General features: G+C 42.3%; 1 protein-coding gene across 2 annotated transcripts in view; it reads right to left on the bottom strand.

The window, feature by feature from the left end:
• The window catches only part of LOC124553776 (exosome component 10), a 191,931-nt gene that overhangs the window by 62,980 nt on the left and 111,856 nt on the right, over positions 1-17,095 (bottom strand). For both annotated transcript variants that reach the window (XM_047127713.1, XM_047127712.1), the window contains exons 12-13: positions 12,654-12,884; positions 10,417-10,590 (exon numbers count right to left, since the gene is read on the bottom strand). In XM_047127713.1, coding sequence (XP_046983669.1) covers positions 10,417-10,590; positions 12,654-12,884 — 405 coding nt within the window. The remainder of the gene's footprint in view (positions 1-10,416; positions 10,591-12,653; positions 12,885-17,095) is intronic.

Below are 17,095 nucleotides of genomic sequence, written 5' to 3' on the forward strand. Positions count from 1 at the left end.
AAATATCTAGGCGTGACTATCCAGAGCAACCTTAAGTGGAATTACCACACAAAACAAACAGTGGGAAAAGTAGACATCAGACTCAGACTCATTGCAAGAATCTTATGGAAATGTAACTCATCCCGATAGAAGTGGCTTATAAGGAGCTTGTTCACCCAATTCTTGAGTGTTGTTCATTTGTCTGAGATCCGTATCAGGTAGGACCGATAAAAGAAAGAGAAGATCCAACGAAGAGTGGCGTGTTTCCTCGCGGGATCATTTAGCTTGCAAGAGAGCATTATGGAGATGCTAAACAAACTCTACAGACAGACATTACAAGAGAGGCGTTGTGCATCACAGAGATATTTACTATTCAAATTTCGGGACAGCACTTATCAGGAGGACTAGGATGACGTATTACTTCTCCCCACCTACATCTTGTGTATTGACAACGAGGAGAAAATTCGAGACATTAGAGCCAATATAGAGGCTTACCGACAATCATTCTTCCCACACACTATTCGCGAGTGGAACAGGATTGGAGGGATCAGATAGTGGTACTGAAAGTACCCTCGGCCACACACCATTAGATGGCTTGCGGAGTACGATATAGATGTAGATGAAATTTTGAATTTCTGTGTCACAATGGGAGACCGTTACAGGTTTTCAAAAAAGTGGTCCTTCAATTGTGTTGTGCAGTGTATTTTGGATGATGAGGATTGCTGACCGAATGCTTAAATGTTTAGCAGCCTTTTTCATTGGGTCTTAATGCCTCCTACATGTGGTGAGTAGCAATACACCCTTTTTATATTACTGTTTACCTTGTAACGGGACACCCTCCTCTAGCATTACTTTTTTTATATAGAAGTAGCTGATACCAGGGTTAATATCAAATCTCATATAAGTGAACATTATCTCGGCTGTTTCACTGAAAGAATTTCATTTGATTTTGTATACAATGTACTATATTTCACGATAAAATATATAAAAAGAAATTAATTTGTTAGTACTCTGTACGTACAGCTAAAATTACTCTTCTTTTAAAAATATTTGAAATTACAAAATATCCGGTGTATTTAAAATTCCTATTACTAATTTGCAGAATATGACAATAATTATAAAATTTATTTCTGGACTCATTTATAAAATAATGTTATAACTTGGTATTGATTCTTCTTTTGTCAAGAAAGTATGTAAACTCTTTTGCTTTGTAAACTCTTTGGAATACTGTGAGTACCACAGAATATGAGTAGTAGTAGTAGTAGTAGTAGTAGGCATGCCTCTCAGGGAAAGACACGTATTCTTCAATTTTGTACTGATAATGTAATTGATGGTTTTATGAAAATGGAGATTGTGAAGTCAGTGTGATATAGAAGAATGGGACAAAATAAAAGAAAATCATAAAACAGAAAGAATTTTGTCAATTATTCCATTAACAGGAACCCACAATGTTATAAAAATTACAGCCTCAAGAATGTACCCTAGATGCAAGAAACTGAAGCCAGCAACCACAAGAGAAAATGAAGGTAAGTTAAAAGTTTTTTTTGTATATCTTATGCCTCTCAAAGCTATTTAAACTAAATGGAGACACTAAGAAAAATTTAATGGTGATGTGTGGGAGGCTAAGATTACAACCTCTGAGGAAGAGTTTCATCAATCACCCATCAGTCATGAGAATTTAAAATGGCTGACTTCACTGATACACCACCTCACTACAGAAAAGTTTTGGTTTTATGAGAGATCCGTGAGAAGCTGTACGGACTGCCTCTGGTTGCTGTAAAGCACAGTCAATCATGTCATGCAAAACTGTATGCGTGCATGATACACTGCATATGTCTGGCCCAAGTCTTGGCCTGTCTCGGCACTACTCGAAACGTCTCAGCTTTTGTCAATACTCCTCGGTAGTACTCAATACATAGCGACATTTCATTTAGTGCTGCAGTGGGGAATTTTTTGGCTGGCACAGCTTTCTTCAGTTTGGCAGACTCACGGCGTCTGTGCTTTTTATCCTTCACTATTTGTTTGTAGTACAAACGAAATTCCAAAAGGAGAGGCTGTCCAGTAATCTGTTGCCAGAAGCCTTTAAAAATGAATGGGAATCGCATAAGAGAATTATGAGAATTGTCGATGTCTATTATAGAGTCACATAATTGGTGGGTACTGCAAATTTGCTATGGAACACAATTACAACACTGTGCAGAAAGAATTTAAAGCTTTAGCTGTCAATGAAATAGCAAAAAATTACCATGATCAACAGACAATTCATAAGGAATCACTGTTCTGTAAACAAAGAACCACTGTGTGCTAAAATTGCGGGCACTTGTACACGATGAAACTGCTGGTGGGAATCGTAAAGTACCTGAAGTGTCACTGTCAGCTGCAATAGTTTTGGATTGAACTGGATTAAGTGTACGGACAATTTATATATTACTGCAAAGAAAACTGGAAGTCAAGAGGCATGGTTTGAATGATTTTTCAGTTTGAAATTTACATTTGTTGAACTTCTGAAGGAAAAAAGAAAGCTGGGACAAAAATTCAAACACCCAGAATGAATAGCAGATATGTTTTAAATGGAACTAAATGCAAACTGCCCACAGTAAGTTGCTGAACAGTGAGAAACAATATATTTCTGATTTGATGTGGATACATTTAGAAAAGAAAATCACATTGTGGAAGGGGGGAATAAAAAACACTGTTCATTTCCCTTAGCACAGTGGTGTAACAGAAAACACAAATTTCAAAGAATTCATTCAGTTGCTGAAAGACTTACGAGGATAGTTTTCTAAACTTTTGAGGACACTGCCAATCTAATATCTATTTTTGAGCTGTTTTCAAGGTCATTTCTTGTTTCAGTTGAAAGTGCTCCTGTGCACGGGTCGATAGAAAAGATCGATCTGCAATGTATTTCCTGTTTAAAAGACAATTTCTTTTAAGTTAAAACTGTCGTTTTACTCATGAAGAATTTCCATAATGACATGGCAAATGTGATACAATATTTTAATCAGCATATGTGCATGAAAGGCTTTCTTAGATTACGAAACTGAATAGGTCACGATCACACGGCAACACAAGTGACGAAAGTGTAGACAGCAAGTACCAGATAAAAATTTTATTACGCCTACATCTTACCAAAAACAGTAATACACAAAATTGTTTTGTTTGTGATCTATGTTGTTCTCCTTCATCATAACGATCCGAGCTTAATCCAGTCACAACCATTATCAGTCACAGATCGTCTCAAAAGTATTTCTTCTCTGTGAATGCATGTCGTTTGGATGGCAATTCAGTTGTCCAAGGAATCCTAAACCTCCTGCAACAGCTAAGTGTGATATTTCTCAACAACAGAGAATATAAGTCTTGCTGGCAGGATGGAGATTTGAACCATCTTCCTCCCGAATGTGAGTCCAGTGTGCTAATCACTGCATCGTCTCACTTGTTTGGCTACTGAAGAACACATTTGAACATAATGTGGTCTGACAACCCAAAAGATTTTACCCTCAAATATTTCCAGTTTCTGTAACATTATGGGAAATTGAAGCAATCAGTAAACTCCATCCCATCTTAAAGAATCAAACTCCTGCGTATAAAATGTCATATCTCCCAAACTGTGCTGTACATATAATTTTCCAGGTACATTCAGTGGTATATATGAATACTGTCTGCATGACTGATGGTGATGATTATGGTGTCATCAGTCCCTCCTCATCGTGAGAGAAACATGTCAATTAAGGTAAAAAGCGAAAACAATGAGGACTAGGATGCTCAAACTATATAAGCAAGTCAAAGATTTTAAAAGGATGTGACAGTAGTTGTACAACAACAGGTAAAGGATAAGAGATAAACAGGGCAGCACCTTGCACAAGGGGGGCTAAAAGCACAAGAAGGTGAGAGGGGAAGAAATGAATCTGCGGTTGCTCGGTGGGTACCTGCCACACGGGGAGGTTCTCGGCAGCAAAACCACCCCTAACACTGGAAGTGGACGAGTATTACAGGTTAGAGTAAAATCAGCTCTCCCTCAGGAAATGTAAGACTTCGGTAGTGGCTGTCACGAAATCCGCAAGCAACTGAGGTAGTGAAGCAGGCAGGCCGAGAATGTGCCGCAGACCGGCCAGCAGGGAGCACTCGACAAGAACAGCTCCAGTGAGGAGGATCCTCCCAATGCAGGAGCAGCTCGTGGACGAGTCTTTGTGGTCAATGCACAGTCGGCGTAACACAATGGCACCTTTCTGGGAGGCCTGGAAAGATGTACGCCACACACCAGTGGGCCCTTTAATCGGTCTCAACTTGTTTTGAGTCGTAGCAGTCTGCCGTTCCAATTCCCACAACTTCAAAATATTGCAACAATAGTACTAATCTTAAGTTTGGGCATAGTATCCCAATTAAGTTGATCTCGTGTACCGTATTTACTCGAATCTAAGCTGCACTTTTTTTTCAGTTTTTGTAATCCAAAAAACCGCCTGCGGCTTAGAATCGAGTGCAAAGCAAGCGGAAGTTCTGAAAAATGTTGGTGGGTGCCGCCACAACTAACTTCTGCCGTCGAATATATGTAGCGCTACATAGGCATGCTTTGTAGGCAAAAAAATAAATACTGGCACCAAAACCGCTGCGTCAGTAAACAAAATTAAAACAAAAAGGTGGAAGACGAGCTTTTTTCTCCGCCCCGAGTTTCGACCACTGCATTTTCGTACATTATCCAACGAAGTAAATACAAATTCCGTATTGTTCATCTTCGAATGTAGCAGCAGCATTTCAATGTACTACAAAAATCCGACTGGCAAGACTGTTTGGGATGTTTGTCAATATGGTCAACTCTACGTTCTGAATTTTTTCCTACCTGTGACAAGAGATCGTTGCTAATAAGAACTTTTATGAATTGTGAATCGCATGCAGTATTCTTTTCACCATAAGAATAATACCGTACGAATATAAACATTTCGCCATGTATTCTTTTGTGTTTGCTGCTACCTCATTTAAATCCTGTCTGCCTAATAAACTACGAAACTAGAGTGAGACAACGCAGCAAACGCAGAAGAATATACATATCATGCCATCTTTATATTCGTATTATTCTTATGCCTAATAGTGATACAGTCAGAAATGAAGCATGGCAATTGACTACATTTTTAAATCTAAGATGACTCTAATTTCTGTGCAGAATGTAACGTACTAAAGAGGACCTGCAAAGATTTTCAAACGGAGAAAAATTTTCGCTAAACTGTCGTTCAGAACATCTATCATACGCAGTCTATTATTTGGTTCTTGTTAGTCATTAGCAAAGAAAGCAGCAGTGTAAATAACAACAAATACCAGTCTCTTGCCATTGATTCGCTAATGAGACGATTCCTCTTCTTCTTCTTCTTCTTTTTTTTTTTTTTTTTTTTTTTATAAGCGACGGTAGCACACACAAAAGGAAGCCATGTCGCGAGCGGCGACAGGCTGTAAACACGCACTATCAGAATGCAACAAACAATGCATGACACAGTACAGTAATGCATTTTCAGCTTAGAGTGACATAAACACCTATAACAAAGAAAACGGCACTTATCAGATCAAAGAAAAATAAGCAATCAATTCAAACCAGACAAAGCACGTGAAAAAGGAATCGTACCCGTATAAATAAGGACGGAGCACCTGACACATAGCAATGGCTACCTGGCAAAGCGTAACTGCTAAGCTTACGACTCGAACCAAACTACTGTAGCTGTATCGTCATTCATTCGATCTAAATTGTGTCTTATATTACAATGGACCAACTTTGTTTCGATTTGGAGATGTGGCCTAAAACTTTTGTCTCCCCTTGAATTTCGAGTCTCAAATTTCAGGTGCGGCTTAGATTCGGGAAATTTTTTTTTTCCTCGATTTCGAGTCTCATTTTTCAGGTGCGGCTTAGATTCGAGTAAATACGGTAGTTGCGCCTTTAGCTAGACTGTCGGTGAGTTCATTTCCTGAAATGCCTATGTGGCTCGGTGTCCAGCTGAAGCTCACGACTTTTCCATACCTGTAGAGGTCAGCCAGTGGGTCCTGGGTGTTTGCAATCAAAAGATTTTACAGATAGCATAGAGTTATGCCTTTTAAAGCAACTCACGGAATCATTGTAGATCAGGAAGTTTGTCGTGGGCTGGGATTGGCCGTACCGCAAAGCCTGAGGAGTCGCAACCGACGCTTCAGTGTATACACTGCACGCATTAGGCAGAGAGTGCTTCTCGTGTTCCCAGGAAAATGCAAAAGCGCAACCGACCCTGTCGACTTTCGATCCATCTGTGTAGATGCGTACCAAATTAGAATAATCGTGGAGGATTGAAAAAAGCAGGTGTCTGAGAAGGGTAGGATCAGCATCCTTCTTAGGGCTACAAAAAGAGGTCCATCCGTATCGTGGGACACGGTACAGATCACGGGGATGTCTACAGGGAGCTCTAAAAACACAGACTGAGAGAGGCTGTTGGAGGTTTTTCAGTAGAATATCGAGTCGGATACCAGCTGGTCTTCCCAGTTTTGGGCGATGTGCAAACAGTTTGAACTGCTGGTTGTGGAACAGAGTTGAGTGACACAAGTGAGTAGGCATCTAACAGACTGTGACTACGTAAATTAACAGAAGCTGGTGCCATCTAACCCACAGTAGTGGCACACCGGCTTCCACCAGGAAGCTATCAACAGGGCTCGCACAGAAGGCGATGACATCGGGGGCGATGACAACTACACACCAGTGTGGTGAATAGGGTCCTGCAGGCTCAGTTGGTCGGTGGTACCAACCCGTAGGCACTATAGTCCAAGTGTGATAGAATCAGCATTTTGTAAAATCTCAGAAGAACTATGCGGTCCGCACGGCACGAAGAGTGACAAAGAAAATGGAGAGCGTCCAGCTTCTTCACATAAGCTGCCTCGAGCTGGTGGACAAGTGGCAGGCAGCTTGTGGTCAAATAAAATACTTAAGAATTGGAAAGTGTCAACAACTTCAAGTAACTGGTCACCACGATAAATTCCTAGGTGTGGGTGCACAGTACAGAGTCAACAATACTTGTGATTTTGCAAGGGAAAATTGATAGCCTCGGTTCGGGGCCCAGTCGTGGACTCTCCACAGAGCCCCCTGAAGCTGGCACTCAGCACTGCGCAGTGATGCAGGGGCAAAGAGCATCCACGTACAGTGACGCACAGACTTTGGGCCCCACTGCATTTACAATGACATTGGTGGCGGTAGCAAAACAACGCTACACTCTGAACTGATTCCTGAGGGACTCCAGTTTCCTGTACCTGTGCCAGATTACTATGCGGCTCTCCATCAGTTTAAAGTGTTCGGTCCCAATGGAAGATAACACCTTGAATTCTACTGAGCTTGTTATGAAGGGAAATGGTGACTGGTATGTCAGCTTACTTGACACAAGTCTGAAGTGCCTGTGATTGGTTGGCGTGTAACATTTTCATCAGCAAAGAGCCGCACGAAAAACACTGGCTTCATTGAAGCGAAAGAGCCGCCATCGATGCGGGAACAAACCGAGAACTTGGCAAACTGTCCACTTCCATTTCTCCTTGTGTGGCTCTCGTCTTGAGGCACGGTCAATGACCGAAATACCGTAGTAAATTTCTACATTAAAATCACTGTTCTTGAATGATCAGTTTCATTGCAATGCCACTCACTCTGATTGGAGGCTTTCCCACTGGGCACAACACCGCCAAGGCAAAGGCCACCTGGCACAGTAACCGTTGCCCAGAGTCCCAGTACCCCGAAATGCCAGGTACTTACTCCTTGGCTGACACGGGAAGGTCATAGCTCAGGTATCGGCAGTATGATTCCTGCATTGTCAGGGTGCTACCACAGAGGGGGTACATGACAACTCGACCATGACTGACTGGCTACCACACTGGATTTTGGGTGCAGAGGTAGATCCACTTGACTGCTGGGCACAAAAGGTAACAGCGCACTGAGGAGAGGTAGCGCACCACAGTATTGAGTGTTTCCCCAAATGGGCCTCACTTTCGTAAAATTTGGAAAGTGGAGGTCAAACGTAAAATGGGGACCAGAATTTAAAAAGCCACAAAATGTTACGGAAAATGCATTAAAAATAATAATCATAATAAATAAATAAAAAGAAAAAAGAAAAAACATTTGAATGTCGAAAAACAGTCACAAGACCAAGGTAAAAAACCTGACCCAATAAGAAGAGAGGCCTATTTGTCACCTCTTATGACATGCAAGGAAGGGCCGCAGGGCAATCCTCGCCCCCGACACCGTAGGGGGTAAATACTGTCTGCAAAATGTGTTGCGAATACAGTAGCAAAGGAGTACTAAATTAAACTTTTATGCTTGATGCTGCAGTTCAACTACACAAACAGAAAAAGTGTTGTGAGAGGTGAACCGTTTTCCTTTCATTGTCTTGTAGACATTGTCAGCGAGAAAAACGTTCGAGGTGGTTTGAAATTATCTGTAAATTTTGTTGAAGTCACCAAGTGCTTGAATTCTCAAACACTGGATGAATGGAGTCCGTGTATTTGTGCACCGTTAGTTATGTTGCCTCGTGACAAACACACAGGTCCTAACTGTAATACTTGTCTCATTGTCTCAAAGTTTTATAAGATTATACCTCTTAATGAGCACCTAGTGACAGTATTTTAAATTTTTAAACACAGTTAACAAATCTGCGAACTACTGAAAATCAAATTTTCATTGCCCCTAGAAGCTGGCAGATTGACAACCTGCAACTACAAGCATGCACCATCACCTGCGAGCCAGTTTTGGTGTTTAGGAATACAGATTTCAGTCACGGTATGTGAAGCACTCATTTTTTCCTTACTCACTTTCTCAAAATCAAAAACCACTTCGCATGCCACAAAACACTTCTCAGCATGAGAATATGCCACAGCACAAGAGTGAACTGTGTCACATAGAATGTTCTCATTATTTCTTGCGATGTAAACGATGAATTTCCTGCTTAATTTCTGATCTTGCTCACCATTCCGCAACAGCATACTCTTTGCAAAGATTCCACAAAAACCACCGACTTTCATACTTCCATCTTCACACAGTCCTTCAAATACAGGGTTATAGAAAAAATGGTGCAAAGGCAACACCGATTTATCCTTTATGAAATGGCATATGTGACACATAATGGTATACTCCCAACAGATGACTTTCATATACAGTAAATACACGGGAACAAGTGGCTAGTATTCTGCCAATCCCTGAGGCACACAAAAGACAAGCATCCCAGGTTCGAGTTCCAGTCTGATATGCAACTTTTATCTCATAATAAAAATTTTGTCCCAAATACAATTGATTTCTGAAAGTAACATAGCTGCATGTTTTGTGCCTACAGGTGGTGTTTACATTCTTACTACCAGAAGCAACACTGGCAGCCACTTACAAAAAGTAGATCTTCCAACACAAGCTATTATTTGTTCAAAGTTATCTGCAGAGTCAGATGTCCCCATAATAGCGTGCGTGAAGAGACACTGACGACTGCAGTTTAGCAAGTATCTCTGAGTAGGCAACGAGTCACTCCGAATCACGGCCACCAGACACCTGGAAAGAGATGGACGATATTCGAGCCGAGCAATGGGACTCAAAAGTAGGTCAAAAGTGTGGGTCCAGCACATGTAAAATGTCTCTGAACTGATACTGTGCCACATCTTCTGAAACCGTACATCCCACGAGAAAAAGTGGCAACAAGGGAAGACCGAACTGTCGCCTACTCTGAGGTGCGGATCCCTTTGTGATGGCAGAATTCCTACCGTTTCAGTGCTCGGCAGTTCTGTGTCATCTCTGCGGAGCACAAGGGTCCAAAAAACAGACAGCCACCATACCTGGCTGCACGACACGAGACAGGTTGCTCGAAACTGACTGTACTTTGCACAATGAGGAAGGATGCAAACCACAAGGACTTTTGTTAATGCAATGGAGTGTACATTGTTTCGAAATTTCTCCATTTTGTGAATTATACGTTGCCGTAAGTTTGCTCTGGAGTGTACTGAGAGACAAGTGGCTTTATGTGAAATGCAGTTTCGATTTTAGTCCGCTTCTAATGCTGTCGAAGACTCTCTGAATTGCCGGGTTCTTCAGTGACTGGCTGTTAAGAAGTGCTCTGAGTCTGACACGTGCTCGTGCACGGAGTAATTACTTCACAATTTCTCATATCTCCTGTTGACGACAGGTTTATCCGGGAAAGAGTTTCAGTGTCAATAAATAAAATGGCACCACCTGAGAAAGTCTGCACAGATCTCGTGCAGTGAATATCGTGTGCAGCAAAGAGTAAATAAGGTCGACCGATTCGGCACCCTGTTTCTATAACCCTGTAAATGGCAGAACGGCACAAAAGTGAAACACAGAGTGGAGCAGAGAGCAGGCACTTTATTCGGGGACAGCGTGGACGGGGTGGGCGTAGGCGGCCCTCACGCCAACAGCCGCAGCAGCCTGGCGAGAGACGTGCCCGGCCGCCGCCTCCTTACCGTCCCGTCTGCCACCGCCGTCTCCGGCGCCGTCACCTCTGCCGCGGTTGCAGCTGCCGCCGCCGCCGCCTCCGCCTCCAGCTCCTGCGTATACGGCCGCACGCGCAGGTAGCGCGCGTACGGGCTGACGAAGCGCACCTGCTTTACGCGCGCCGGCAGTTCCTCCTCCGCTTCCTACCGCAAGGACAGAAGACGATCGGCCGCAGTCAGTCCGGCACTCGGCAAATCGGCAGACAGATCATATTAATTACAGTGTGCACACAGACATTTTAAAAAATTATTTCTCTCATGCTCCGCAGAATGAGAAATAGTACTGTGTGGTGCACTCTCTGCCATGCAGTTCACAGTGGTTCACAGGGGGTAGGTTTAGTTGAAGAAGAGGCACAACTGTGGGAGCTTTATCAAAGCACCTATAACTGACTTTTCAGGAGCACAGACGTAGTGTTGTATTTTAGTGTGCTGACTGGTAGAAGTGTGACATCCTGGGGAGTAACTGCGAGATTATACGCTTACTCAAACTTCAAAAAATATGCAGTTAAAATAGTAATGTATTAGCATTGTATATTCACTGATTATTATATAATTTACTAAATGCTAAATTACATATTAGGAAAGAGGGAATTATTCTCAGAGAAAATTTATTTAATAAGTAATACACAAATGTGGACGAATGTTACAGTGCAATGTAAATAGAAGTCTCTCTAAAATGAATGTACTACAAAACTGATGAAAAAACTACACATCTGTAGCCAAAGAAAATGAAAGTCATTAATACAATATTATTATTGTTTCTGAATAGAAATACTCAAGGACTGTAAGAAAACTTCCAAAAATTACTCCTATGTGATAGTGCTAATTGTGACTGATTTTTAAAACAAAATGATTATAAATTTGTAAAACAATAGGCAGTGTAGACAGCTAGGTCTCAGTGTGTCAGTTTCTGTCTGCCACTCACTCTGTTATCGCGACTCAGAGGTATGTGGAGGAGGAGATAAGAGTTTAACATCCTGTTCAAAATGAGGTCATTAGAGATGGAGCACAAGCTCAAATTAGGGAAGTATGGAGAAGGAAGGTGTCTGTGCCCTTTCTACAGAACCATCCCTGCATTTGGCTTAAGCGACTTAGGGAAATTACGGAAAACCTAAATCAGGATGGTCGGATGCGGGTTTGAACCCTCGTTATCCCAATTGCGAATCCAGTGTGCTAACCACTGCACTACCCCCCCCCCCCCCCCCCCTTTCCACTTCTTGAAGGTATGCAGAGTGCACTGATACCACAGAAGTTATTGTTTCAGAGTAAAGTTCAGTCATCTGTTGCAAATTTATTTTAATTGTGCTTCACCGGTTTTGACAAATTAATTTGTTAGAATGGTTAAGTGTCCTATATATTTGAAATTGATGACTTCATGTTTTTCCAAAAATTACAGCCATGAATAACATATGGCAACTAAAAGAATTAGTAATTAATGCCATGTTACGTAACTGCAAACTCTGGACTTCTCATATTTATCAATAATGGTAACTATAGATGTTGAATAGGAAACTGAATTATTTATCTTCCCTTTAACTTCTGTAGAGTGCTGTGATGAGATATCAGTCTTAATTCAAAATAACGTATCGGCACTTTGATTTGGTGGGAGATTTTTATTTTTTTATTATTTTGATGGAAAGGGAAAGTCAAACAAAGTTGCTTATTTTTTTCATAGTTCCACACAACTTCTTCCTGTATTCTCGATTGATCTGTGTTCAGTTTTTCAAGGCCTATCCACTGTGCCAACTTATAACTAAATCTGAGGGGGGTGCGATGGGGAGGTTTCCTTGTAAGCATGCAAAAGTCCAAGCAGAAAACAGCCCTAGTCAAATATTTAGAAACAGTGTACAGCGTCATTGTTGAGGCACGTGATGTAGTCCAATGAATGCAAACAGAATCAGGCCTACATACATCAGTCACAATGTAAACATGTCAGAGCTGCACTCGCTCGTGTTTGGACTAGATACACCATTGGTCGGTATCCCATGTGCCTAACACCATCTAATGTCAGTCAATCTGAAAATGCCCAAATCAGGCAAAATGCATCATGGGTAAATAAATAATAATTACAACCCTGCAACTGAGATTATCTGTTTCGTGAAATATTACTGGTTGCTGTACCACCTCTGCTACAATTTGGAAAAATATCAAATATTCTGTGACACAGCTTCCGGCAGCTCACAGACGACACAAAAAAGTAAACTCACATCGGCCCACGCGTCAGCATCGTCAAACACGGTGACGGCGGGTGCGGCGGCCGAGAGAGGCTGGTCCTGCTGCGGCCCCTCGGCCTCCGCTCCCAGTAGGCAGGGCAGGTCGTCGCGGAAGTCGGGCGCGTGGCTCAGGTCGTGCGGGCACAGCAGCGGGCCCTCCAGGTTCGCCTTGAGGAACTGCGTCTGGGCGGCGGGCCGTGCCAGTCGCTCTTCCTCCAGCACCGGCTGAGCAAACGGGCCGTGACAGAAGAAAATAGAATAGAATACAGCAGCGCAGAGCAAAGCACAACAGACAGTGACTGGGAGCCGGGGGACTGCAGCTAGTACTCAGTGATGGGGGTAGGTATGGTAGAGGTGGTAGGTGTAGGCAGGGGTACAGGTGGTGGTGGAGGTGAGGGAGAAATGAGTGGGAGGACATAAGGGGATCTGAATAAGATGAGCTGTTGAGCTGAAGTCGATCAATTTTGCTGTGGTGACAGATTGACCTGTAGTGTAGCCTGAGGTTTAAGCTAGGTTGAAATATGACAATTAATAATATAGAGGACTGGGTAGGAGAAGAGCGGGGGTAAGGGCGAAGTGGAGGGGGGGGGGGGGGGTACGTGGGGGGAGAGGTAAGCGGGGGTGTGTGGTAAGGGGTGGGGGGGGGGGGGGTGAGGGGTAAGCGCGGGATGAGGGGTATGTGGGGGGAGAGGTAAGCGGGGGTGAGTGGTAAGAGGGGGGTGAGGGATAAGTGGGGGGGGGGGGGGGGGTGAGGGGTAAGCAGGTGAGGGGTAAGCAGTGGGGAGGGGGGAGGGGTGAGCCGGGGGGGGGGGGGTGAGGTGTAAGTGGGGTGGTGGAGGGGGGTGAGGGGTAAGGGGGGGTGTGAGGAGTAAGCAGGAGGGTGAGGGGTAAGTGGGGGGTCAGGTGTAAGCGAGGGGGTGAGGGGTAAGCGAGGGGGTGAGGGGTAAGTGGGAGGGGGGGGGGGGGTGAGGGATACCGTATTTACTCAAATGTAAGCTGCAGCTGAAAAATGAGACTCGAAATCACAGAAAAAAAAAGTTTCCCGAATGTAGCCTGCTCCTGAAATTTGGGTCTCGAAATTCAGGGTGAGAGAAAAGTTTTAGACCGTCCCTCCAAATCGAAACAAAGTTGGTCCATTGTAACGTGAAACACAATTGAGGTTGAATGGATGAAGATAAAGCTACTGTAGTTTGGTTCGAGTCGTAAGCTTAACAGTTAAGCCCTTTACCAAGTAGCCATTGCTATGTGCCAGGCGCTCCATCCGTATTTACACTGGTACCCTTCCTTTTTCGCGTGCTTCGTCTGGTTTGAACCGATCGCTTATTTTGCTATGATCTGATAAGTGGCGTTTTCTTTGTTATAGGTGTTTACGTCACTCTAAGCTGAAAATGTATTATTTTACTGTGTCATGCATTGTTTGTCGCATTCTGATAATGAGTGTTTAAGACCAGTCACCACTCGTAGCACGGCTTGCTTTTGTGCGCGCTACCGCCGCTTACAATAAAAAAAGAGAGGAACTGTCTCATTAGCGAAACAATGGCAACAGACTGCTATTTGTTGTTACTTACACTGCTGCTTTCTTTGATAATGATCAACAAGAACCAAATAATAGGCTGCATACGATAGAAGATGTTCTGAACGAGAGTTTAGCGAAAATTTTTCTCCGTTTGAAAATCTTTGCAGACGCCTTTTTAGTACATTACATTCTGCACAGAAATTAGAGTCATCTTAGATTTTAAAATCTAGTCGGTTGCCATGCTTCATTTCTGACTGTATCACTATTCAGCATAAGAATAATACGAATATAAACATGACATATGTATATTCTTCCACGTTTGCTGTTGTCTGACTCTATAGTTTCGTAGTTTATTAGGCAGACAGTATTTAAATGAGATAGCAGCAAACACGAAAGAATACATGGCATAATGTTTACATTCTTCCAGCTTTTCTTTTAATTTATTTATTGACGCATAGGTTTTGGCGCCAGTATTTTTCTTTGTACCTGCAAAGCATGGCTGTGTAGTGCTACATAATATTCGACGGCAGAAGTTAGTTGTGGCGGCACCTATCAACATTTTTCAGAACTTCCGCTTACTTTGCACTCGATTCTAAGCCACAGCCGGTTTTTATGGATTACAAAAACCAGAAAACAAGTACGGCTTAGATTTGAGTAAGTACGGTAAGCGGGGGGAGGGGTAAGTGGGGCTGGAGGGGTAAGTGGGGGCGGAGTGGTAAGTGGGGGGAATGGTAAGTGGGGGGAGGGGAAAGTATGAGGGAAAGTGGGCGGGAAGGGGAAAGTGGGGGGAGGGGAAAGTGGGGGGGGGGAGCGGAAAGTGGGGGGGAGGGTAATTTGGGGGGAGGGGGAAGTGGGGGGAGGGGGAAGTCCAACCTAAAATGAAAGACACAAAGACAATAAGATATTTCAGCTCAACACTCAACCACCCCTAAAATTCATGAGGCACAATTGATGCAGAATTGACGGGATTGGCATCAAATTGAAAACTGGGCATTTTTTATCATCATATGGGGTCTACAAGTGCCTATTTTACTAGAAATTGAGGAAAAACTTTTTTGGTTGATGCTCGTGCACCTGCAAGGCACACACTATGCAAAAGAAGTGCCACTGGTGCAGTGACCGAGGCATCAGGTTGGGGAGCAGAGGACTCGTTTTCGATTCTCAAGTGCATTCTTCATTTTTTCCCAGTTTCAAAATTGGTAGGGATATGATAAGTAAATCAATAAAGCATAACAACAAGGTAAGTAAATAACTTTCTAACACTATTTTGAATAGTCAAGTACCTGGACGCTTTACAACGGCTCTTTCACTGAACTCTGTTACATGCCTTCCATTTGTTTACAACACCTACACGTATGGTATTTGTCATATAAATATTTGAAGCAAATACACTCACAGCACCGAGAACATGTAACAAACTCAATCTTCACAAAGTTACATTGTTCCTTCCACACATTCAGCTGAAAACGACTGTTTTTATTTCAAAATATTTCTTTTTTGGGAATTAATTTTGATGCATCCTACATACCTGATAACATTTCCTGAAAAATCGGTGTTGAAAATTTATCAGGAATTATGCTGGCAATTGTTATTGCATACACACATGTGCAATTCACATTGGGGCTCCAGAATCAGATCAAAATTTTGAAGCCTCGAAATAAAGTTTTTATCTCATTAGTATTACCTCTACCGTGCGAGTCGCTTGACCCTTGTCATCTGTAAACATTCTGTCATACATGACAGCATTCGTTTGTCTACACCAAGGAACCAATATCATACTAACCTCATTTTGTCAGTTTACTAAATTTGGAGCAAGTGACATAAATATTCCCTAGTGGGTCGGTTAAATGACTGACCTCTTCTATGCCCTGAGGAGCAAATTAAACATTAGTCTGTAATAAGCGTAAGAAAACTTCAGGTTTACAGGTGTCTTAATGGAACACAGCATCACTTATGAATGTGTTATTTAACATATATTACAACTGGGGCAAGAGTTCATTCCTCTACCTTATGCATAACATGCGTCAAATGCTCATCTTCATAGCTCTCCTCTCAGAATTGTTTTCATGCAACAAGGAACAAAACTTTAATTATCTATTCATCCAAGTTGTTTGAGAAATTTATCTGCATAGCTTCTTATACAGTTTTGATTTATTTCCATTTTTAACCCTCATATTCCATTTTTTTAGGTGAGGGGGATTGAAGAAAAGAGAAAGAGAGATGGTTGCTACACCAGGGTTGCTTTCATTGAACAGCACTTACCTTATGGGTACATAAGCAGCAAAAAGTTCTTTCCACAATTTCTAGCAAATTATGCATTTAAGAACCCCTTGCATGATGAGAAGTGCTTAGTTTCCTGTTATCTGTTGGAACAGACAATTCGTAATCGACTGAATGTCACTTCAGGACCTCAGGGGACAGTTTTCTCAAAAGCGGTGGGGGGAAGGGACGGTGTGTTTGAACCAAAATATCTTAAGTGACTTTAATTTTAGGTTGTACACAAGCGACCTGCCAAATACGAGTCACATCATCTGGCCATGTCTGAAGCATTCTCCTTCAAAGTGTCTGAGCTAAATGCTACCATTAACAAAAGGCAAACATAGTAATTAAACATAACACAAACAGAAGCAATGTGATGTACAATCATAGTCACACACCACCTACCACATGATTGAGCAGTAGCCATGCATATACAAAAACAACTAGAACATGGTAACACACTAGCTTTTCTTCAGAACAAGCGAGGTTTTATACCTTTTGCTCTAAAAAATTCCTGTCAAGGTTTATTTTTCTCCAAAAGTGTGTATGAGAATAATGTACATTCAAATTTTAGTTGGAGAGAGAGTTGTTATTTAAAAGAGGAGACGAAGAAAAAATAAAAGAAAAATATCCTATACTTGGTAATTCATATGTTTTAACA

Source organism: Schistocerca americana, chromosome 11, assembly GCF_021461395.2.
Source record: "Schistocerca americana isolate TAMUIC-IGC-003095 chromosome 11, iqSchAmer2.1, whole genome shotgun sequence".
Taxonomy (NCBI): domain Eukaryota; kingdom Metazoa; phylum Arthropoda; class Insecta; order Orthoptera; family Acrididae; genus Schistocerca; species Schistocerca americana.